We start from the raw sequence: 26,144 nt of genomic DNA, 5'->3' as shown, positions 1-26,144 counted from the left end.
GATCCAGGTGTTCCAGGATGAGATGAGGACAGATCCGGGTGCTCCGAGATAAGAGGACAGATCCGGGTGTTCCAGGATGAGATGAGGACGGATCCGGGTGTTCCGGGATGAGATGAGGACAGATCCGGGTGTGTAGAGGGTTTGGGGTGTCCCAGGTGGAGGCCCACCGGACTGACAGGATGTTCCAGGATGAGATGAGGACAGATTTATGAGTTCCAGGATGTGATGAGGACAGATTTGGGTGTTCCGGGATGTGATGAGGACAGATCCGGGTGTTCCGGGACTCTGACAATGATTTGCTCCTCCTTGCAGTGTGTGTCGGGGCGGACGATGGCGGTGCTCTCAGGAGAAGTGTTCCGCGGAGTGCTCGGTGCTCGGGGACCCCCATTATGTCACCTTCGATCGGAGAAGATTCTCCTTCCATGGGCAGTGCAGCTACATCCTGGTGCAGGTACGTCATCATCACCACCAGGGGGGGGGCGCCACATCCCACCATCCCTGGAACCCCCAACATTACGAGGTGTTGTCTGTCCGGAACATTACATGGTGCTGTCTGTGGAGGTGGAGGCCCATCGTTTCCTCAAGACTGAGAGGTGTGTAGAGGGTTTGGTGTGTCCCCGGTGGAGGTCCATCATTTCCTCTAGACTGAGAGGTGTGTAGAGGGTTTGGGGTGTCCCAGGTGGAGGCCCATCGTTTCCTCTAGACTGAGAGGTGTGTAGAGGGTTTGGGGTGTCCCAGGTGGAGGCCCATCGTTTCCTCTAGACTGAGAGGTGTGTAGAGGGTTTGGGGTGTCCCCGGTGGAGGCTCATCGTTTCCTCTAGACTGAGAGGTGTGTAGAGGGTTTGGGGTGTCCCCGGTGGAGGCTCATCGTTTCCTCTTGACTGAGAGGTGTGTAGAGGGATTGGGGTGTCCCCGGTGGAGGCCCATCGTTTCCTCTAGACTGAGAGGTGTGTAGAGGGTTTGGGGTGTCCCCGGTGGAGGCCCATCATTTCCTCTAGACTGACAGGTGTGTAGAGGGTTTGGTGTGTCCCCGGTGGAGGCCCATCATTTCCTCTAGACTGAGAGGTGTGTAGAGGGTTTGGTGTGTCCCCGGTGGAGGTCCATCGTTTCCTCTAGACTGAGAGGTGTGTAGAGGGTTTGGGGTGTCCCCGGTGGAGGCCCATCGTTTCCTCTAGACTGAGAGGTGTGTAGAGGGTTTGGGGTGTCCCCGGTGGAGGCCCATCGTTTCCTCTAGACTGAGAGGTGTGTAGAGGGTTTGGGGTGTCCCAGGTGGAGGCCCATCGTTTCCTCTAGACTGTGAGGTGTGTAGAGGGTTGGAGTGTCCCCGGTGGAGGTCCTTCGTTTCCTCTTGACTGACAGGTGTGTAGAGGGTTTGGGGTGTCTCAGGTGGAGGCCCATTGTTTCCTCTAGACTGTGAGGTGTGTAGAGGGTTTGGGGTGTCTCAGGTGGAGGCCCATTGTTTCCTCTAGACTGTGAGGTGTGTAGAGGGTTTGGGGTGTCTCAGGTGGAGGCCCATCATTTCCTCTAGACTGAGAGGTGTGTAGAGGGTTTGGGGTGTCCCCGGTGGAGGCCCATCGTTTCCTCTAGACTGAGAGGTGTGTAGAGGGTTTGGGGTGTCCCAGGTGGAGGCCCATCATTTCCTCTAGACTGAGAGGTGTGTAGAGGGTTTGGGGTGTCCCCGGTGGAGGTCCATCTTTTAGACGAGACTGACAGGTGTGTAGAGGGTTTGGGGTGTTCCCGGTGGAGGCCCATCGTTTCCTCTAGACTGAGAGGTGTGTAGAGGGTTTGGGGTGTCCCCGGTGGAGGCTCATTGCTCCTCTTCTCCCGGCAGGACTATGTGGACGGGAAGATCCTCATCATGGCGGAGAACCAGGCCTGTGGAAGTCAGGGATCCATCAGCTGCCTCCGTTCCGTGACCCTCACCGCGCACAGGACCTCAGTCACACTTCATGTCTCAGGTAACTCATTCTGAGGGGCCCCAGAATGAGGGCAATAAGAGGGACACATGGACATGTGACCAGCAGGGGGAGGCGGAGCTCACATGGAAATAAGACGTTAGGCCGTGTCACCAGCAGGGGGAGGCGGAGCTCACATGGAAATGTGATGTCATCTCGTTTGACCAGAAGGGAGAGGCGGAGATCACATGGAAATGGGACGTCAGCCCGTGTGACCAGCAGAGGGAGGCGGAGCTCACATGGAAATGTCACCAGCAGGGGTGGCGGAGCTCACATGGAAATGGGACGTTAGCCGGTGTGACCAGCAGGGGGAGGCGGAGCTCACATGGAAATTTGACATCAGCCCGTGTGACCAGCAGGGGGAGGCGGAGCTCACATGGAAATTTGACGTCAGCCCCTGTGACCAGCAGGGGGAGGTGGAGCTCACATGGAAATGGGACGTCATCTCGTGTGACCAGCAGGGGGAGGCGGAGCTCACATGGAAATGGGACGTCAGCCCGTGTGACCAGCAGGGGGAGGCGGAGCTCACATATTGGTTGATGGCAACCATGGCATCTGCATGTAGGATTTATGCAATTAGAGATCCTTAATAGATAAACTCCTCCCCTCAGCCTGGGTGACAACCGCAGTTCCCATCATAAGCACAGTACAGTGAGCGTTGTCACCCCAGGACAGGAAGTTCCTGGCAGGATCACCAGAAAACGAATGCCGCCAGCACCTCTATGGACGGGTGAGATGGAATATTTGTCATTTCATTCTTTTGGGTTTAGATCAGAAGGACAAAGATTCTCCTGGCCGTCCACGCCGGTAGAACCCCCACGTTCGGTGCAGCCCCCTACAATTCGCCCAATCGGTGTATAATAACGAATCTCCTTTCCTGACAGACGAATCTTCTTCCCATACAGGACCCCCCACAGTGAATGGACAGGAGGTGGCGCTGCCTTTCCTGAGCCCCGACCTGTCCGTCAGAAGAGTCTCCTCCTCCTTCCTCCTCCTGCAGACATTCGGGGCTCATCTCCTCTGGAATATGGAATTTCCTGCCGCGTATATCACTCTGCAGCCGGCATTCGCCAACAAGGTAAAGCGCCACCCTCAGCGGCTCAGAGGAACTACACTCAGCACATGTAACGGTCATTGGTTGTCATAGAAGGACCGCGAATAAAGTGAGGAGAGAGGGGACATTGCCGGGTTATCCTGTCTTCATGGTTAGGCCCTTCCATCGAGGGCCTTCCATTGAGGGCTATATTTGTACCCCAATTATATCTCCCAACCCTCGAGATCCAGCCAACTGGAACATCTCCCTCCACCTTCTTCATAACACACCACATGGTATCGGGAAATAGAGGGACTCCACCTTACTGACCATGAACAGCCACAAGGATGGCGTGTCTTTATATTTCTTTGGTTTTCTCTGGCTTATCATCTGGTCACCATATACAACCATTAATGATGGTTTCTCCATCGTCCATTGAGGGACACCGCTTGATCATGCTGAGCACCTCGTGTCTCGTAATAACTAAGCTCTGACTATTCTCATGGAGAACATTCCGTGCTCTACTGACAAGGAGATGTAAGTGAGTGACCCAACCATCTTCTCCTTGGTGGGATCTGCCATTCCTCCCATCTTCCACTTTTAGTTCCCAGACCTTGGCTGGATGGTCTAAATCACTAAGTAGGGATCTGGTGGCTGCTGATGTTGCTACTCATGATTGTGTTGATCAGACGATCGTCATGATGGACTGTATGTGATTGGATGCTTGGCAGGTTATGTCTTGGGTAACCCCTTCCATCCAGATCTGCTGGGAAATCAGTGCTGGCTGGTGGTGCACCAGTGTAAGAAGTCTTTGTTGGCTCTTCATTGAAGGAGCTCGTCAAAGCAGGGGTGGAATTCAAGAGCTAGGCTGTCCAATGAAGAAGCCGGATGGATTTTTTTTGGAAGGCAGGAACTGTTTAAGGTTGGGGGGGGGGGCTGGGGAATGCAACCACGGTTCATCTTCTACCCTAAATATGGATGTAACATGAAAGGTGGAGTGTGCCTTTAAAGCTGCCACAGTGGTAAGCATACCGACCAACCCTAGATATGCTAAGCTAAGGACCAATGACAAAGGTCAAACCTTCCCATCCTGCATCTTAATGATCCTTTCATTCCTCCAAGTCATGTTCCACTTTCCAGACCCACAAACCTTCTTCCATCCTCTCAGGCTATAGAAATTCTAAATGTCCTAGGCCAACCAAAGGATCTAAAACTGAAAATAAATCCGCCATCGCATCTGCCCACCAGCTCCATCTGCGGTGTAGACGCCTGATGGCTTTCACCAAGATTTGGAAGGCTCCCATAACTGACACATAGGTGCCAAAGGTCAAAATGTTACAAAATAGAGTTTCACCTCCATCCTCCACCCTGATTTTTCTCTTTTGCATCTTCCTGTATCTCAGCAACGTCTGACGGACCTTCTTTCAGCCAGTCAGGGATTGTTGAACCCGAGGGATCGTTCCTGTCCCTCCAAGGTTCTTCTCGTGGCTTTTATTCTTGTCAGTGGTGTCCTTGAAGGATGGAAAGTCTTCTATAGGAATGGTGAGAAGACACTAAGGTGCCTCTTGACACCAAACTGTTTCCCTCAATGGACAATAGAGGAATTATTATTATTATAGGCCAAAATGTGCCCCAGATAATGGACCACAGAAAACTAAATGTAACGGAACCGGACCCCAGACCACACTTGGGTATATTCCGTTATACCGCAGCTTCCCTGTCCGAACACCATCCATGGACCACACCCTTGAAATCCCTCAGGAAATAGACAGCGCCCGACTCTTCTTAAAACAGGAAGTCAACTCCTTTATTTTTCACAAACAACAAGTTATATACACAGGGCGGGGCAACACAACCAGGAACAGGAAACACATCATCAGCCCGCCCCATCAGTGGGGAGGGCTACAGGAAACACATCCTCAGCCTGCCCCACCCAACCAAGACACAGAACAATGGGATGCAGCACATGGCAAAGGACAATAGACAGGCAAGTGGCCGAGAACAAAGGACAACACACCAATACACAATACTAGGACATTCACACCCTGCATCCCTTAACAGGCACAGGGTGGATTAAACATAATGAGGGGAACATGAGCTGACACAGGGGTCCCCCCACCCCCAAAAGTCACTCCCATCACACTAAACAAGCCACATTGAGTAACAAAACGTTTCCATTTTTTCCATCATTCCCCTCCATCATAGGTCATCTCTGTGGTGTGTCTGGGGTCAGCGGGGATATGTGTCCTTTTATACGAGGAGATATACCGTGACTTTCCATCATAGGTCATCTCTGTGGTGTATCTGGGGGATAATGATGAGTCCTTATGTGGAGATATCATTCCTCGCCATCACAAAGGATGATCTCAGTGGTGTATCTGGGGATAAATATGAGTCCTCATGTGGAGATATCATTCCTCGCCATCACAGATGATCTCAGTGGTGGATCTGGGGGATAAATATGAGTCCTTATGTGGAGATATCATTCCTCGCCATCACAAATGATGATCTCGGTGGTGTATCTGGGGGATAAATATGAGTCCTTATGTGGAGATATCATTCCTCGCCATCACAAATGATGATCTCAGTGGTGTATCTAGGGGATAATGATGAGTCCTTATGTGGAGATATCATTCTTCGCCATCACAAATGATGATCTCGGTGGTGTATCTGGGGGATAAATATGAGTCCTTATGTGGAGATATCATTCCTCGCCATCACAAATGATGATCTCAGTGGTGTATCTGGGGGATAAATATGAGTCCTTATGTGGAGATATCATTCCTCGCCATCACAGATGATCTCAGTGGTGTATCTGGGGATAAATATGAGTCCTTATGTGGAGATATCATTCCTCGCCATCACAAATGATGATCTCAGTGGTGTTTCTGGGGGATAAATATGAGTCCTTATGTGGAGATATCATTCCTCGCCATCACAGATGATCTCAGTGGTGGATCTGGGGGATAATGATGAGTCCTTATGTGGAGATATCATTCCTCGCCATCACAAAGGATGATCTCAGTGGTGTATCTGGGTATAAATATGAGTCCTTATGTGGAGATATCATTCCTCGCCATCACAAATGATGATCTCGGTGGTGGATCTGGGGGATAAATATGAGTCCTTATGTGGAGATATCATTCCTCGCCATCACAAAGGATGATCTCAGTGGTGTATCTGGGGGATAAATATGAGTCCTTATGTGGAGATATCATTCCTCGCCATCACAGATGATCTCAGTGGTGTATCTGGGGATAAATATGAGTCCTTATGTGGAGATATCATTCCTCGCCATCACAAATGATGATCTCGGTGGTGTATCTGGGGGATAAATATGAGTCCTTATGTGGAGATATCATTCCTCGCCATCACAAATGATGATCTCAGTGGTGGATCTGGGAAATGTATACATGTCTGTGTACACGATGAGACAATCCTGGTGGAGGTAGATCAGGTATAATATGAGGTCCATCACACAACTCCATGAAATCACCTTGCCTTTGTTGTCCAGGTTCGTGGTCTGTGCGGCACCTACAACTGGAACCACAACGATGACTTCACCACCCCAGAGGGTGACATTGAGACCAGCGCCGCAGCCTTCGCCAATAAATTTAAGGTCTCCGCAGAATGCCCGGACGTGGGATCTGTCACTTTTGACCCGTGTGGGACGTACACACAACGCAGAGAATATGCAGAGGACATGTGTGCGGTCATCTCAAGCTCAGTGTTCCAGGTATGTGGTCACACTGTTAGAGGTTAATAGGAGAGGGGAGAGCAGAAAAGCCCACATGGTGTCACGGTCTGGGTCAGGTTCAGAGACCAGTTGCTATAGCAGTGTAAGGCTTACCTGAAACCAGCAGGATAGGTACACAGGCGGGTCACCCTGGGAAAGGACGGAGGCTCACCTGAGGTGCGGGGTCTAAGCACTAACCGGTTTTCCCCAGAGCTCCTAATGGTGGAGATGGATATGGCTGCGTGTTGGTACCAGGTCACAGATCTCAGGATCGCCCCACCAGGGAATGAGCAAGCCGGAATCCAATAGGAGATAGAGCAAGTAGGGATCTAGCAGAAATGGAGTCAGTCAACAAGCAAAGGGTGGGTCACAAATGGTAGTAGATGAGGATGAAGCAGAATCGTAGTCCAGGAACAAGCCAAGGGTCAGTCACCAATGGTAGTAGATGGGGATGAGGCAGAATCATAGTCCAGGAACAAGCCAAGGGTCAGTAGCGAAGGTATAGACGGCAGCAGGAGAGACAAGCGAGATACTGGCTGGAGAGCACAATAATCTGGCAACCAGGAAGTGCAGAGACATGGCTTAAATCAGGAAGTTCATGGGAGGAGCAAGGGGTTCAAGGTTCATCAGAAAACAAGGCACAAGGCAGGATTGTCTAATAGATCAGGCAAAGTGTTGTCCAGCATCCCAGGTAGCTCAGTGAGAAGAGTTACTGCCTGACACGGTCGAGGTTCCAGGTTCAAGTCCAGGCCCTGACACATGGGGTATATTACAAGTTGGGTACGAACGCCTACGGTGGGACTCGACTCTAGCAAAAAAACTCTTTTCTTCAGCTCTGCTGAGAATTGTCTAACCACCTTTGGCCAGCTATCCAAATTTCTCCTTGGATTCTTCTTCCATCTACTTCAATCAAGATTCCTCACTACACCGGACTGGGCTTTTCTCAGCCTTTTTGTGGAGGCCGTATCCAGACCTTGCAGGACTGGGCATGCCCACAATGTGACCTTTTGGGCCCTGGAATCCGCATTGTGGAGTTTTCCAGACCTTCCTGTACTGGTAAAAATGAGCCACGTGCTTTTCTACAGGAAGACGGAAAACCTTTGGCCTTGGTGGCAAACACAACTAACCAGTCCTGTCATGGTGGGGACATGAAGAAAGTGTACCATGCAAAGTGTGCCAAGGCACCCCTGGGATTGGTGGATGTTTCTAAAGGTTTTCTTTTATTTTGTGACACACTTTTACAGCTTCACATTACTTTGGGGCGCTGGACGTTTGGTCACATGACATTGTAGGGCCACAGAGGAATTTGGCACTGGAAGACTTCCCTCTGCAGGTGGTGTGATCACGGGTCTGAATGCAGATAGCTTCATAATGCCCACCATGGGTCCACCTCTGATCGATGGCTCTACGGTGAAGCATCTTCCCTCAGGGCCTCCAGCCTGAGATATCATATTAGTTCTGGTCCAGTTCCCCAGTCCTCCCCTTCCAGCACCAGTGGTAGCATGGTCCCCTTTCTGACAGAGCTGGCCGAATGAAGTATAGTGCATACCTCCTATAAATGGAGCCCTGGGAGATATGAGTGAGGCACGGTATCTGGAAATGACCAAGTGAATTAGGGGAAGTTTGGGGAATTGATCCCATTGACTCAGCTCGGCAGAGAAATTACAGAACAAAAGTTTTGATTGATAAATATTTTATTGTTAGTCAGATTGAAAAAAGACACAAGTCCATCTAGTTCAACCAATCTACAGTTGCAAGAAAAAGTATGTGAACCCCTTGGGATTACATGGAGTTTTGCATGAATTGGGCATAAAATGTGCTCTGAACGTCATCTAAGTCACAACAATAGAAGAACACAGTCTGCTGAACATAATACTACACAAACATTAGATGTTGCCATGGTTTAATTGCACATAACATGTAAACATTCACAGTGCAGGGAGGAAAAAGTATGTGAGGCCCTAGCTTAATGACTTCTCCCAGAGCTAATTGGAGCCAGGAGTGAGCCAACCTTGACTCCAATCAGTGTGATGATATTGGATGTGTTGCTGACACCTGTTTTGGGTTTACTGGTTTCAAGAAGCACTGTCTGATGTGAACCATGCCTCGCAGAAAAGAGCTCTCAGAAGACCTACGATCAAGAATTGTTGACTTGCATGAAGCTGGAAAGGGTTACAAAAGTATCTTCAAAAGCCTTGATGTTCATGTGTCCACGGTAAGACAGACTGTCTACAAATGGAGAAAGTTTAGCACTGTTGCTACTCTCCCTAGGCGTGGTCGTCCTGTAAAGACTGCAAGAGCACAGCACAGAATGCTGCATGAGGTAAAGAAGAATCCCAGAGTGTCAGCTAAAGACCTACAGAAATCTCTGGCACATGCTAACATTTTTGTTGACACATCTACAATAAGGAAAACATGAAACAAGAATGGAGTACATGGGAGGACACCACGGAGGAAGCCATTGCTGGCCAAAAAGAATATTGCAGCACGTTTGAAGTTTTCAAAAGAGCACCTGGATGTTCCACAGCACTACTGGCAGAATATACTGTGGACAGATGACACCAAGATTGAGTTGTTTGGGAAGAACACACAACACTATGTGTGGAGAAAAAAAGGCACAGCACACCAACATCAAACCTCATCCCCACTGTGAAACATGGCGGAGGGAGCATCATGGTTTGGGGCTGCTTTGCTGCCTCAGGGCCTGGACGGATTGTTGTCATTGATGGGAAAATGAATTCCAGAGTTTATCAAGACATTTTGCAGGAAAACGTACAACCATCTGTCCGCCAACTGAAGCTCTGCAGAGGATGGGTGATGCAACAGGACAATGATGACCCAAAGCATACAAGTCATTCAACAAAACAATGGCTGCAACAGCACAGAAAACGCCTTCTGGAGTGGCCCAGTCAGAGTCCTGACCTCAACCCGATTGAAATGCTGTGGCATGACCTTAAGAGAGCGATTCACACCAGACATCCCAAGAATATTGCTGCACTGAAACAGTTTTGTGAAGAGGAGTGGTCCAAAATGACTCCAGATCGTTGTGCAGGTCTGATCTGCAACTACAGGAAACGTTTGGTTGAGGTTATTGCTGCCAAAGGAGGGTCAACCAGTTATTAAGTCCACATTAAGTGCAAAGGTTCACATACTTTTTCCTGCCTGCACTGTGAATGTTTACATGTTATGTGCAATGAAACCATGGCAACATCTAATGTTTGTGTAGTATTATGTTCAGCAGACTGTGTTCTTCTATTGTTGTGACTTAGATGACGTTCAGAGCACATTTTATGCCCAATTCATGCAAAACTCCACGTAATCCCAAGGGGTTCACATACTTTTTCTTGCAACTGTATAAAAAAGAAACAAATAGAAAACTTCCATATACACAATCCTAGGCTTCCAGAGGAAGGCAAAAAACCCCCAATCATGGTCCAGTGGGGGGAAAAAATTAAATTGTGGAAATTTGCTCAAGTGCAAGGCTTCCATCGATGCAGTCTACTCGCCAAGTCTTCATTATAGAGCTGTCTTGTCCACTTTAATTCAAAAATGTTCAAACATCACACAAAGGATTAGCCTCGCAGGGGTTTGTAGAGTTCCTCAGCAGAACAAATACCTCATATCAGCCTCCTGGCTTGCTCTGGCCTCATAGGCTTCAGGCCCTTGTCTCTTCTGCAGGCAAGCTCAAACCAAGTCCTGTGCACACATACACCTCCTGTAGCTGCTCTGGCTTCCACCGTAGATAGAGCTGAGCTGTCTCCTTGGGTGGAACCCTGAGCCACAATCACTCCCAAACTAATAGGTATTGTGGACAGCTGTACAGTCCTGGGGAGGTGGTTGCTCACAGGGTTGGAGACCTCAGCCCACAGACGTTTCTACGAAGCCTCCAAGCTTTAGGAACCAAACCAAGATTTGCCCAGCCCTAAAAAAAACACCAAGCGTGTTGTGTTGCTCTATACAACACATATCCTGGAGCCCCTCACCCTGTATGGGTAAGACCCCTAGGTGAGACTTCAACCTTTTATGGTCCTGTGAACCATTCTCTAATAAAGAGTAAAACTGAACTCTAACTGCCACTGAACTCTAACAGCCAATTGCACCCTGTCATAATATACATTGCGTAACAAGATGCAGAACTCATGTATGCCTACCACTGGCCGAATGTTGGGTTCTTGTCTTTAGTATGAGGTGCAGAGTATCATTTTATGGAGAAAGCCACCTTCCAGTCTTTAGCAGTTGGTAGAGTGGTGAGGATTGCTGGCATGCTGGCACATGGATGGACTTATCCGGTCAGCGGTTGACCAGCTCTTGAATGATCCTTGTACATTTTCTGTTTTCCGGGTCCCAGGTGTGTCACGACATGGTGGAGTGGGAGCCGTTCCATCAGCTTTGTCTGTATGACGTCTGTGGCTGTTCATCCAGTAAAGATTGTCTGTGCAGCGCTGTGTCGGCATATGCCAGGCAGTGTGCCCAGGAGGGGTCCGTGGTGAACTGGAGGAACAAGACTTTCTGCCGTAAGTCTCAGACCTGCTACCTCCACCAATAATTCTCTGTTAAACCTTGGCAGCACCAATGGGGGTCCCTTGTACTCTCTGATGTCACCTCTGTGAGGGCTTTCTACTCTTTGCAGGTAGTTTGTTGGGGGTCTTTCATCATATGACTTGTTGTCTCCTCCTTAGCTGTCCAATGTACAGGTGGGCAGGTGTACATGGAGTGCTCCACCACCTGCAAAAAGACCTGCGCCGACCTCCGCCTGAATGAAGCCGTGTCATGCCAAGAGGTGAGCGGCTGTGTGGCTGGATGTAACTGTCCAGAGGGCCTGGTGCTGGACGAAAGCGGACAATGTGTCCCTCCTGCTATGTGTCTATGTTATCATGGAGGACAGGCCTTCCAGCCAGGGAGCTCCATTCAGAAGAGGTGCCAGAATTGGTAAGTCTTGACATATCGTGATGTGCGGTGTTATACGACGGTCTTATTGTCTCAGAATATGTATTAGAATATTATTTTCACAATTTTATTTGAATGATATGAATTCTCAACATTACTCTACAGTATATTATACCGCCATATCTCTAGATTGTTTGGCCTTTACCTAACACTGCTCCTAGCAAAGAATCATCAGAGTCGCTGGACCCCGCCAAGATCTCTTCCCACTGAAGGAGATGGAAGGATGTTTTTCTGGAGGAGATAGATGGAGTAGTAAGAAATGCTTAGGGAGGAAGAAATGTCATGGGGGTCAGTGGAGGAAGATGATGGGGTCAGTGGAATGAGATGATGTGGTCGGTGATGGAAGATGAAACATGATGGGGTTGGTGGTGGAAAATAAAGGGACCTTGGAGGATGTTGATAAGGTCAGTGGTAGGAGATAATGGAGTAGGTGTAATAATAATGGCGGGGTCCGTAGTGGAGAATATTCAGCTCTGTGGTAGAAGATGATGGGTTTGCTGGTGATAGATGATAATGAGGCCACAATGGTAGAAGATGATGGGTTTGCTGGTGATAGATGATAATGAGGCCACAATGGTAGAAGATGATGGGTTTGCTGGTGATAGATGATAATGAGGCCACAATGGCAGAAGATGATGGGTTTGCTGGTGATAGATGATAATGAGGCCACAATGGTAGAAGATGATGGGTTTGCTGGTGATAGATGATAATGAGGCCACAATGGTAGAAGATGATGGGTTTGCTGGTGATAGATGATAATGAGGCCACAATGGTAGAAGATGATGGGTTTGCTGGTGATAGATGATAATGAGGCCACAATGGCAGAAGATGATGGGTTTGCTGGTGATAGATGATAATGAGGCCACAATGGTAGAAGATGATGGGTTTGCTGGTGATAGATGATAATGAGGCCACAATGGCAGAAGATGATGGGTTTGCTGGTGATAGATGATAATGAGGCCACAATGGTAGAAGATGATGGGTTTGCTGGTGATAGATGATAATGAGGCCACAATGGCAGAAGATGATGGGTTTGCTGGTGATAGATGATAATGAGGCCACAATGGTAGAAGATGATGGGTTTGCTGGTGATAGATGATAATGAGGCCAAAATGGTAGAAGATGATGGGTTTGCTGGTGATAGATGATAATGAGGCCACAATGGCAGAAGATGATGGGTTTGCTGGTGATAGATGATAATGAGGCCACAATGGTAGAAGATGATAGGGTCAGAGGCGAAGATAATTGAGTCTTTGAAGGAAGATGATGGGACGCATGGAACAAACTGCTGGAATTGGTGGTTGAAGATGAAGCGAATGTTGGTGAAAGATAATGAGGTTGTTGGTAGTAAAAGATGATGAGCACGTGGTGGTACAAGATGGTGAGGACAGTGGTGGAATTTGATGGGGTTAGTGGTAGAAGATGATGGGGTTGGTGGTAATAAAAGATGATTATGGGGTAAGTAGAAGAGAAGAGAATGATGGAGTCAGTGGCAGTGGTGGAAAATAATGGGGTCTGTGGTAGTAGCTGATGGGTTTACTGGTGATAGATGATAAGGAGGCCACAATGGTAGAAGATTATGGGGTCAGTGGCGAAGACAATTGAGTATTTGAAGGAAGATGATGGGACGCATGGAACAAAATACTGGAATCGGTGGTTGAAGATGAAGCGAATGGTGGTGAAAGATAATGAGGTTGTTGGTAGTAAAAGATGATGTGTACGTGGTGGTACAAGATGGTGAGGACAGTGGTGGAATTTGATGGGGTCAGTGGTAGAAATTATGGGGTTGGTGGTAATAGAAGATGATTATGGGGTAAGTAGAAGAGAAGAGAATGATGGAGTCAGTGGTGCAAAATAATGGGGTCTGTGGTAGAGGTTGATGGAGTTGGTGGTGGTAGCAGATTATATGGTCATGATGGTAGAAGATGATAAGGTTTGTGGTAGCAGATAACAGAGTTGGTAGAGGAAGATGATGGTGCAAGTAGAAGAAGATGATGGGGTCATCATGATGTCACTTGTGGATGGAGTAAGTGGTGGGAGATGTTGATGGCACTGATGGTCGATCGGGTCAGTAGTAGAAGCTGGTGGACATAGTGGTATATGTCAGAGATATTGGTGGACACAGTGGAAAGGGATGTTGGTGGACACAGTGGTAGATGTCGGAGATGTCAGTGGACACAGTAGTAAGAAATGTATTTGGACACAGTGGCAGGAAATGTCAGAGATGTTGGTGAATACGGTAGTAGATGTTGGAGATGTCAGTGGACACAGTGGTCAGAGATGTTGGTGAATACAGTAGTAGATGTTGGAGATGTTGGTGGCCACACTGGTAAGAGATGTCAGTGAACACATTGGTAAATGTCGGAGATGCCAGTGGACACAGTGGTAGGAGATGTCGGAGATGTTGGTGAATACGGTAGTAGATGTTGGAGATGTCAGTGGACACAGTGGTCAGAGATGTTGGTGAATACAGTAGTAGATGTTGGAGATGTTGGTGGCCACACTGGTAAGAGATGTCAGTGAACACATTGGTAAATGTCGGAGATGCCAGTGGACACAGTGGTAGGAGATGTCGGAGATGTTGAGGGACATAGTGGTAGATGCTAGAGATGTCGGTGGACTCAGTGGTAAGAGAAGCTGGTGGACATAGTGGTAGATGTTGGAGATATTGGTGGACACAGTGGTAAGGGATATTGGTGGATACAGTGGTAGATGTCGGAGATGTCGGTGGACACAGTAGTAAGAAATGTATTTGGACACAGTGGCAGGAAATGTCAAAAATGGTGGCGAATACGGTAGTAGATGTTGGAGATGTCGGTGGACTCAGTGTTAAGAGATGTCGGCGGACACAGTGGTAGACGTCAGAGATATTGGTGGACACAGTGGAAAGGGATGTTGGTGGACACAGTGGTAGATGTCAGAGATGTTGGTGGACACAGCAGTAAGAGATGTATTTGGACACAGTGGCAGGAAATGTTGGAGATGTTGGTGGACACAGTGGTCGGAGATGTTGGCGAATACAGTAGTAGATGTTGGAGATGTCGGTGGACACAGTGGTAGTAGATGTTGGCGAATACAGTAGTAGATGTTGGAGATGTCGGTGGACACAGTGGTAGGAGATGTCGGTGGATACAGTAGTAGATGTTGGAGATGTTGGTGGCCACAGTGGTAAGAGATGTCAGTGAACACCTTGGTAGATGTCGGAGATGCCAGTGGACACAGTGGTAGGAGATGACGGAGATGTTGAGGGACACAGTGGTAGATGCTAGAGATGTCGGTGGACTCAGTGGTAAGAGAAGCTGGTGGACATAGTGGTAGATGGAGATGTCGGTGGACACAGTGGTAGATGCTGGAGATGTCGGTGGACCCAGTGGTAGATTTCAGAAATATCAGTGGACCCAGTGGTAAGAAATGTTGGTTGACACAGTGGTAGATGTCGGAGATGTTGGTGGACACAGTGATAGGAGATGTCGGAGATGTTGGTGGACACAGTGATAGGAGATGTCGGAGATATTGATGGACACAGTGGTAGGAGATGTCTGATGAAATCACTCTATGACCTGTTTTCTCAGCCACACAGGATAGGTTGATTTCATTGAATGTCTCAACCACGTTACGACTTTTTCCAAGTTGCTGAAAATAACCATCTCCAAATTATTCACCAGGAGGGCGATAATCAGAACTAAGTAACGAGGACGTCAACCAACCAGCCACTTGTGTACTGAGATACCACCTCATGCTTTATGTATCCTGTAGTTCACTGATCATTATCTCTTTGGTATTGCAGTCTGTTTCTGCCTTCTCTCTGTCTGTCAGTCCTGGGTGTCTCGGAATCTCTGGTGTTCCTCAGTCTTTCTGTCTGTCAGTCCTGGGTGTCTCGGAATCTCTGGTGTTCCTCAGTCTCTGTCTGTCAGTCCTGGGTGTCTCGGAATCTCTGGTGTTCCTCAGTCTCTCTGTCTGTCAGTCCTGGGTGTCTCGGAATCTCTGGTGTTCCTCAGTCTCTCTGTCAGTCCTGGGTGTCTCGGAATCTCTGGTGTTTCTCAGTCTCTCTGTCTGTCAGTCCTGGGTGTCTCAGAATCTCTGGTGTTTCTCAGTCTCTCTCTCTGTCAGTCCTGGGTGTCTCGGGATCTCTGGTGTTTCTCAGTCTCTCTGTCTGTCAGTCCTGGGTGTCTCGGAATCCCTGGTGTTTCTCAGTCTCTCTGTCTGTCAGTCCTGGGTGTCTCGGAATCCCTGGTGTTTCTCAGTCTCTCTCTCTGTCAGTCCTGGGTGTCTCGGGATCTCTGGTGTTTCTCAGTCTCTCTGTCTGTCAGTCCTGGGTGTCTCGGAATCTCTGGTGTTTCTCAGTCTCTCTGTCTGTCAGTCCTGGGTGTCTCGGAATCCCTGGTGTTTCTCAGTCTCTCTGTCTGTCAGTCCTGGGTGTCTCGGGATCTCTGGTGTTCCTCAGTCTCTCTCTGTCAGTCCTGGGTGTCTCGGGATCTCTGGTGTTTCTCAGTCTCTCTCTCTGTCAGTCCTGGGTGTCTCGGGATCTCTGGTGTTTCTCAGTCTCTCTGTCTGTCAGTCCTGGGTGTCTCGGAATCTCTGGTTTTCCTCAGTCTCTCTGTCTGTCAGTCCTGGGTGTCTCGGAATCTCTGGTGTTCCTCAGTCTCTGTCTGTCAGTCCTGGGTGTCTCGGAATCCCTGGTGTTCCTCAGTCTCTCTGTCTGTCAGTCCTGGGTGTCTCGGAATCTCTGGTGTTCCTCAGTCTCTCTGTCTGTCAGTCCTGGGTGTCTCGGGATCTCTGGTGTTCCTCAGTCTCTCTGTCAGTCCTGGGTGTCTCGGGATCCCTGGTGTTCCTCAGTCTCTCTGTCAGTCCTGGGTGTCTCGGGATCCCTGGTGTTCCTCAGTCTCTCTGTCAGTCCTGGGTGTCTCGGGATCCCTGGTGTTTCTCAGTCTCTCTGTCCGTCCTGGGTGTCTCGGAATCTCTGGTGTTCCTCAGTCTCTCTGTCAGTCCTGGGTGTCTCGGGATCCCTGGTGTTCCTCAGTCTCTCTGTCTGTCAGTCCTGGGTGTCTCGGAATCTCTGGTGTTTCTCAGTCTCTCTGTCTGTCAGTCCTGGGTGTCTCGGAATCTCTGGTGTTCCTCAGTCTCTCTGTCTGTCAGTCCTGGGTGTCTCGGAATCTCTGGTGTTCCTCAGTCTCTCTGTCTGTCCTGGGTGTCTCGGAATCTCTGGTGTTCCTCAGTCTCTCTGTCTGTCAGTCCTGGGTGTCTCGGAATCTCTGGTGTTCCTCAGTCTCTCTGTCTGTCCTGGGTGTCTCGGAATCTCTGGTGTTCCTCAGTCTCTCTGTCTGTCCTGGGTGTCTCGGAATCTCTGGTGTTCCTCAGTCTCTCTGTCCCCGATGTCTGTCTGGTTGAAGTTCTCTCTTACCAATCCTCTTTCATCTTTCAGTATCTGTGACAATGGACTTTGGGACTGCAGGGGGTCCAGCTGCCCTGAGGTGGCCTATTGTCCCGGTGACCTGGTCTATAGATATGGATCCTGCCTGCTCACCTGTGACACCGTGGGCCAGAACCAGACATGCGTTGAAGCCTTGGATGGATGCGTGTGTCCGGACGGCACAGTGCTGCTGGTCAGTCTTCTTAGAAAAACATTTTGATGGTTTCTGGTTGGATTTGCCCCGCAGGTGTAATGTGATGTCATTTCCTTCCTGTGACAGGAGAACCGATGTGTCCCCCCCGAGGACTGTCCCTGCCACCACCATGGAAAACCTTACCAGCCCAACCAGACCATCAACAAGGACTGCAACACCTGGTAAGCCCGGCAGGGAGGTCTCTCCGATAAGACTGGGCAATTGGATGAGATGCGATGGAATGTGCTTTGACCAATGAGAACGTGTGGTCCACCTCGGGATATTACAAGGACAGGCTGTTGGGTTGAGGCCTGAGAGGAAATAAGTTGGATACGGGAGATGATACGGAACGAAAGAGGTCTACAGGAAGAAGGGGGAATTGAAAAGAAAGGGTCAGGAAGAGAGTATCCGGGAAAAGGATGGGGGCAGGGGGCAGGGAACGCCCATTTGGGGATCAGTGGGGGTTCCTCATGCCATTTGGGTGACAATAGCTTGTCCAGCAGCTCTCCAAAGGGCCACAAATGACCATCAAAAATGGTCCCTCATTGACTTAATTGAAATTCAAAATAAAATTTGAATAATTTGCTCAAAATAAAATTTTGGAAATTTGGGTAAAATTTGAGTCTGTCCTGAATTCATGGTCAGGTTTAAAAAAAAAAAGTGGACAAGCACAGTTTCCTGTCTTTGTGATTCACCGAACCTGGAACAGGTGTACAAATCAGCAGTTTGGTCTTCACTGGCTACATGCTGAACTTTGAACTCAGAAAGGCCACAATATACCCAAAATGGAATTGGCCGGGGAGGGTTCCGATTGGCTGTGGTGACTGTGGTGGGATTATCTGAACATTGTTACATGGGTCATGGTGACCTCACTCCTGGAGAATTTCCATGTGTCAGATACAGATGGTGGCATCTTCTTTTTCCCCGCAGTGTATGTAAGGAGCGCCGCTGGGAGTGCACTGACCACCAGTGTGCCGGACTCTGCACCGCAACGGGCGATCCTCATTACATCACCTTCGATGGAAGATCGTTCACCTTCCTGGGGGACTGCCAGTATGTCCTGGCCAGAGAGAACCATGGACTCTTCACCGTCACCACCGAGAACGTGCCCTGCGGCAGCAGCGGGATCACCTGCACCAAATCTGTAGTGGTGATGATTGGAAATACCATTGTTCACCTGCTGAAAGGTGGGTGAGATGTGCAGGGGGTACCGATGATGGGTGGGAAAAGGGTACCGGTGAGGGGGAGAAGGTGGGGCTCCAGTAATAGGTAGAAAGGGGTACTGGTGACAGGTAGAAGGTGGGGTACCAGAGATAGGTAGGAAGGGGTACTGATGATGGGGAGAAGGTGGGGTACCAGAGATAGGTAGGAAGGGGTACTGATGATGGGGAGAAGGTGGGGTACCAAAGATAGGTAGAAAGGGGTACTGATGATGGGGAGAACGTTGGGTACCAGTGATAGGTAGGAAGGGGTACTGATGATGGGGAGAAGGTGGGGTACCAGTGATATGTAGGAAGGGGTACTGATGATGGGGAGAAGGTGGGGTACCAGTGATAGGTAGGAAGGGGTACTGATGATGGGGAGAAGGTTTGGTACCAGAGATAGGAAGGAAGGGGTACTGATGATGGGGAGAAGGTGGGGTACCAGTGATATGTAGGAAGGGGTACTGATGATGGGGAGAAGGTGGGGTACCAGTGATAGCTAGGAAGGGGTACTGATGATGGGGAGAAGGTGGGATACCAGAGATAGGTAGGAAGGGGTACTGATGATGGGGAGAAGGTGGGGTACCAGTGATAGGTAGGAAGGGGTACTGATGATGGGGAGAAGGTTTGGTACCAGAGATAGGAAGGAAGGGGTACTGATGGTGGGGAGAAGGTGGGGTACCAGAGATATGTAGGAAGGGGTACTGATGATGGGGAGAAGGTGGGGTACCAAAGATAGGTAGGAAGGGGTACTGATGATGGGGAGAAGGTGGGGTACCAGTGATAGCTAGGAAGGGGTACTGATGATGGGGAGAAGGTGGGGTACCAAAGATAGGTAGGAAGGGGTACTGATGATGGGGAGAAGGTGGGGTACCAGTGATAGCTAGGAAGGGGTACTGATGATGGGGAGAAGGTGGGGTACCAGAGATAGGTAGGAAGGGGTACTGATGGTGGGGAGAAGGTGGGGTACCAGAGATAGGTAGGAAGGGGTACTGATGATGGGGAGAAGGTGGGGTACCAGTGATATGTAGGAAGGGGTACTGATGATGGGGAGAAGGTGGGGTACCAGTGATATGTAGGAAGGGGTACTGATGGTGGGGAGAAGGTGGGGTACCAGAGATAGGTAGGAAGGGGTACTGATGATGGGTAGAAGGTGGGGTACCAGTGATAGCTAGGAAGGGGTACTGATGATGGGGAGAAGGTGGGGTACCAGAGATAGGTAGGAAGGGGTACTGATGATGGGGAGAAGGTGGGGTACCAGTGATAGCTAGGAAGGGGTACTGATGATGGGGAGAAGGTGGGGTACCAGTGATATGTAGGAAGGGGTACTGATGATGGGGAGATGGTGGGGTACCAGTGATATGTAGGAAGGGGTACTGATGATGGGGAGAAGGTGGGGTACCAGAGATAGGTAGGAAGGGGTACTGATGATGGGGAGAACGTTGGGTACCAGTGATATGTAGGAAGGGGTACTGATGATGGGGAGAAGGTGGGGTACCAGTGATATGTAGGAAGGGGTACTGATGATGGGGAGAAGGTGGGGTACCAGTGATTTGTAGGAAGGGGTACTGATGATGGGGAGAAGGTGGGGTACCAGTGATAGCTAGGAAGGGGTACTGATGATGGGGAGAAGGTTTGGTACCAGTGATATGTAGGAAGGGGTACTGATGATGGGGAGAAGGTGGGGTACCAGTGATTTGTAGGAAGGGGTACTGATGGTGGGGAGAAGGTGGGGTACCAGTGATATGTAGGAAGGGGTACTGATGATGGGGAGAAGGTGGGGTACCAGTGATATGTAGGAAGGGGTACTGATGATGGGGAGAAGGTGGGGTACCAGTGATATGTAGGAAGGGGTACTGATGATGGGGAGAAGGTGGGGTACCAGTGATTTGTAGGAAGGGGTACTGATGATGGGGAGAAGGTGGGGTACCAGTGATATGTAGGAAGGGGTACTGATGATGGGGAGAAGGTGGGGTACCAGTGATATGTAGGAAGGGGTACTGATGATGGGCAGACCAGTGATGGGTAGGAAGGGCTACTGGTGACGGGTAAAAAGGGAATACCAATGATGGGCAGGAAGGGGGGTACTCATGATGGTCAAAAAGGGATTACTGGTCATGAATAGTTAGGGTGTAGCGATGATGAACAGGACGGGGTACTGGTGATGAATAGTTAGGGGGTACCAGTGATTGGTAGGAAGGGGATATTGGTGACGGATAATTGGGGGTACCCATGATGTATGATGAGGATGTATAATGATGGTCCACATAGGATGTATGATGATGGTCCACATAGGATGTATGACAATGGTCCACATAGGATGTATGACGATGGTCCACATAGGATGTATGATGAAGGTCCACATAGGATGTATGACGATGGTCCACATAGGATGTATGATGAAGGTCCACATAGGATGTATGACAATGGTCCACATAGGATGTATGACGATGGTCCACATAGGATGTATGACGATGCTCCACATAGGATGTATGATGAAGGTCCACATAGGATGTATGACGATGGTCCACATAGGATGTATGACGATGGTCCACATAGGATGTATGATGATGGTCCTCATAGGATGTATAATGATGGTCCACATAGGATGTATGATGATGGTCCACATAGGATGTATGATGATGGTCCTCATAGGATGTATGATGATGGTCCTCATAGGATGTATGATGATGGTCCTCATAGGATGTATGATGATGGTCCACATAGGATGTATAATGATGGTCCACATAGGATGTATGATGATGGTCCACATAGGATGTATGATGATGGTCCACATAGGATGTATGATGATGGTCCACATAGGATGTATGATGATGGTCCACATAGGATGTATGATGATGGTCCACATAGGATGTATAATGATGGTCCACATAGAATGTATGACGATGGCCCACATAGGATGTATGACGATGGTCCACATAGGATGTATGATGAGGATCCATGATGATGGTCCACATAGGATGTATGACGATGGTCCACATAGGATGTATGATGATGGCCCACATAGGATGTATGATGAGGATCCATGACGATGGTCCACATAGGATGTATGACGATGGTCCACATAGGATGGATGACGATGGTCCACATAGGATGGATGACGATGGTCCACATAGAATGTATGATGAGGATCCATGACGATGGTCCACATATGATTTATGACGATAGTCCACATAGGATGTATGATGATGGTCCACATAGGATGTATGATGATGGTCCACATAGGATGTATGATGATGGTCCACATAGGATGTATGATGAGGATCCATGACGATGGTCCACATAGGATGTATGACGATGGTCCACATAGGATGTATGATGATGGTCCACATAGGATGTATGATGATGGTCCACATAGGATGTATGATGATGGTCCACATAGGATGTATGATGATGGTCCACATAGGATGTATGATGAGGATCCATGACGATGGTCCACATAGGATGTATGACGATGGTCCACATAGGATGTATGACGATGGTCCACATAGGATGTATGATGAGGATCCATGATGATGGTCCACATAGGATGTATGATGATGGTCCACATAGGATGTATGATGATGGTCCACATAGGATGTATGATGAGGATCCATGACGATGGTCCACATAGGATTTATGACGATAGTCCACATAGGATGTATGATGATGGTCCACATAGGATGTATGACGATGGTCCACATAGGATGTATGATGATGGTCCACATAGGATGTATGATGAGGATCCATGACGATGGTCCACATAGGATGTATGATGATGGTCCACATAGGATGTATGACGATGGTCCACATAGGATGTATGATGATGGTGGACGATCTCTCCTCAGGTAAAGAAGTGACGGTGAATGGTGTGGGGGTGAGACTCCCCAAGATGTACAGCGGGAACGGGATTCTTCTGGAACAAGCTGGACTCTTCACCATCCTCATCACCCAGCTGGGACTCAGCGTTCTGTGGGATGGAGGTGAGCCCCGACGTCCTGTACATACATGAAGGATGCGTTCACACGTGTGCTGGTCTGGAGTTTCACGGTGTGCTCGGGACCTTCTCGTCATGTGACCAGGGTCACCTGTACTGAACTCCGGCACCTTGCCCAGGTGACCCCCTGACTGTTCCGGTATCCTGATAACATGTTTCCTTCCCTCCAGGGACCCGCGTCTACGTCAAACTGGACCCGTCATTCCGGGGGAGGGTCAGCGGACTGTGCGGGAACTTTGATGGGGACACGGAGAACGATTTCACCAGTCGTCAGGGAATCGTGGAACCCACGGCGGATCTGTTTGGAAACAGCTGGAGGATGAGCCTGTTGTGTCCGGAGGTTCATAGCGATGACTTTGAGCACCCGTGTACGGTACGGAGAATGCACGGCGGACAGACCACGTACTCCTGATTGGTGGAGGAAGGTGGACAGAACTGTGATTGGTGGAGGAAGGTGGACAGAACTGTGATTGGTGGAGGAAGGTGGACAGAACTGTGATTGGTGGAGGAAGGTGGACAGAACTGTGATTGGTGGGGGAAGGTGGACAGAACTGTGATTGGTGGAGGATGGTGGACAGAAGTGTGATTGGTGGGGGATGGTGGGACAGAACTGTGATTGGTGGAGGAAGGTGGACAGAACTGTGATTGGTGGAGGATGGTGGACAGAACTGTGATTGGTGGAGGAAGGTGGACAGAACTGTGATTGGTGGAGGAAGGTGGACAGAACTGTGATTGGTGGAGGAAGGTGGAACAGAACTGTGATTGGTGGAGGAAGGTGGACAGAAGTGTGATTGGTGGGGGATGGTGGGACAGAACTGTGATTGGTGGAGGAAGGTGGACAGAACTGTGATTGGTGGAGGAAGGTGGACAGAACTGTGATTGGTGGAGGAAGGTGGACAGAACTGTGATTGGTGGAGGAAGGTGGACAGAACTGTGATTGGTGGACAGAACTGTGATTGGTGGAGGAAGGTGGACAGAACTGTGATTGGTGGAGGATGGTGGACAGAACTGTGATTGGTGGAGGAAGGTGGACAGAACTGTGATTGGTGGGGGATGGTGGACAGAACTGTGATTGGTGGAGGATGGTGGGACAGAACTGTGATTGGTGGAGGAAGGTGGGACAGAACTGTGATTGGTGGAGGATGGTGGGACAGAACTGTGATTGGTGGGGGAAGGTGGACAGAACTGTGATTGGTGGAGGATGGTGGGACAGAACTGTGATTGGTGGGGGATGGTGGGACAGAAGTGTGATTGGTGGGGGATGGTGGGACAGAACTGTGATTGGTGGGGGATGGTGGGACAGAAGTGTGATTGGTGGGGGATGGTGGGACAGAACTGTGATTGGTGGGGGATGGTGGACAGAACTGTGATTGGTGGAGGAAGGTGGACAGAACTGTGATTGGTGGAGGAAGGTGGACAGAACTGTGATTGGTGGGGGATGGTGGGACAGAACTGTGATTGGTGGAGGAAGGTGGACAGAACTGTGATTGGTGGAGGAAGGTGGACAGAACTGTGATTGGTGGGGGAAGGTGGACAGAACTGTGATTGGTGGAGGATGGTGGGACAGAACTGTGATTGGTGGAGGATGGTGGGACAGAACTGTGATTGGTGGAGGAAGGTGGACAGAACTGTGATTGGTGGGGGATGGTGGACAGAACTGTGATTGGTGGAGGAAGGTGGATAGAACTGTGATTGGTGGAAGAAGGTGGACAGAACTGTGATTGGTGGAGGATGGTGGACAGAACTGTGATTGGTGGAGGAAGGTGGGACAGAACTGTGATTGGTGGAGGATGGTGGACAGAACTGTGATTGGTGGAGGATGGTGGACAGAACTGTGATTGGTGGAGGAAGGTGGACAGAACTGTGATTGGTGGAGGAAGGTGGACAGAACTGTGATTGGTGGAGGAAGGTGGACAGAACTGTGATTGGTGGAGGATGGTGGACAGAACTGTGATTGGTGGAGGAAGGTGGACAGAACTGTGATTGGTGGAGGATGGTGGACAGAACTGTGATTGGTGGAGGATGGTGGGACAGAACTGTGATTGGTGGAGGATGGTGGACAGAACTGTGATTGGTGGAGGAAGGTGGACAGAACTGTGATTGGTGGAGGATGGTGGACAGAACTGTGATTGGTGGAGGAAGGTGGACAGAACTGTGATTGGTGGAGGATGGTGGACAGAACTGTGATTGGTGGAGGATGGTGGGACAGAACTGTGATTGGTGGAGGAAGGTGGACAGAACTGTGATTGGTGGAGGATGGTGGACAGAACTGTGATTGGTGGAGGATGGTGGACAGAACTGTGATTGGTGGGGGATGGTGGGACAGAACTGTGATTGGTGGGGGATGGTGGGACAGAACTGTGATTGGTGGGGGATGGTGGGACAGAACTGTGATTGGTGGGGGATGGTGGGACAGAACTGTGATTGGTGGAGGAAGGTGGACAGAACTGTGATTGGTGGAGGAAGGTGGGACAGAACTGTGATTGGTGGGGGATGGTGGGACAGAACTGTGATTGGTGGGGGATGGTGGGACAGAACTGTGATTGGTGGGGGATGGTGGGACAGAACTGTGATTGGTGGGGGATGGTGGGACAGAACTGTGATTGGTGGAGGATGGTGGGACAGAACTGTGATTGGTGGAGGATGGTGGGACAGAACTGTGATTGGTGGAGGAAGGTGGGACAGAACTGTGATTGGTGGAGGATGGTGGGACAGAACTGTGATTGGTGGGGGATGGTGGGACAGAACTGTGATTGGTGGAGGATGGTGGGACAGAACTGTGATTGGTGGAGGATGGTGGGACAGAACTGTGATTGGTGGAGGATGGTGGGACAGAACTGTGATTGGTGGAGGATGGTGGGACAGAACTGTGATTGGTGGAGGATGGTGGGACAGAACTATGATTGGTGGAGGATGGTGGGACAGAACTGTGATTGGTGGGGGATGGTGGGACAGACCTGTGATTGGTGGAGGAAGGTGGACAGAACTGTGATTGGTGGAGGATGGTGGGACAGAACTGTGATTGGTGGAGGAAGGTGGACAGAACTGTGATTGGTGGAGGAAGGTGGACAGAACTGTGATTGGTGGGGGATGGTGGACAGAACTGTGATTGGTGGAGGATGGTGGGACAGAACTGTGATTGGTGGAGGATGGTGGGACAGAACTGTGATTGGTGGAGGAAGGTGGGACAGAACTGTGATTGGTGGAGGATGTGGGACATGGATATGATTGGTGGAGGATGGTGGGACAGAACTGTGATTGGTGGGGGATGTGGGACATGGATATGATTGGTGGAGGATGGTGGGACAGAACTGTGATTGGTGGGGGATGGTGGGACAGACCTGTGATTGGTGGAGGAAGGTGGACAGAACTGTGATTGGTGGAGGATGGTGGGACAGAACTGTGATTGGTGGAGGATGGTGGGACAGAACTGTGATTGGTGGGGGATGGTGGGACAGAACTGTGATTGGTGGAGGAAGGTGGACAGAACTGTGATTGGTGGAGGATGGTGGGACAGAACTGTGATTGGTGGGGGATGGTGGGACAGAACTGTGATTGGTGGGGGATGGTGGGACAGAACTGTGATTGGTGGAGGATGGTGGACAGAACTGTGATTGGTGGAGGAAGGTGGGATAGGACTGTGATTGGTGGAGGATGGTGGACAGAATTGT

At 49.6% G+C, this 26,144-nt stretch overlaps 1 protein-coding gene across 1 annotated transcript in view; it reads left to right on the top strand.

Moving 5' to 3' along the window:
• The window catches only part of LOC149435585 (SCO-spondin-like), a 234,063-nt gene that overhangs the window by 19,437 nt on the left and 188,482 nt on the right, over positions 1–26,144 (top strand). Inside the window, 11 exon segments of the mRNA XM_089662513.1 lie at positions 313–451; positions 1,832–1,958; positions 2,861–3,033; positions 6,503–6,724; positions 11,073–11,238; positions 11,404–11,653; positions 17,094–17,274; positions 17,362–17,456; positions 18,205–18,461; positions 22,325–22,459; positions 22,644–22,846. Coding sequence (XP_089518639.1) covers positions 313–451; positions 1,832–1,958; positions 2,861–3,033; positions 6,503–6,724; positions 11,073–11,238; positions 11,404–11,653; positions 17,094–17,274; positions 17,362–17,456; positions 18,205–18,461; positions 22,325–22,459; positions 22,644–22,846 — 1,948 coding nt within the window.

This window comes from Staurois parvus, unplaced genomic scaffold (genome assembly GCF_062004578.1).
Source record: "Staurois parvus isolate SC_StPar_1 unplaced genomic scaffold, SC_StPar_1.0 ptg001484l, whole genome shotgun sequence".
In the NCBI taxonomy this organism is placed as follows: Eukaryota; Metazoa; Chordata; class Amphibia; order Anura; family Ranidae; genus Staurois; species Staurois parvus.
This window is presented reverse-complemented; position numbering and strand designations above follow the sequence as displayed.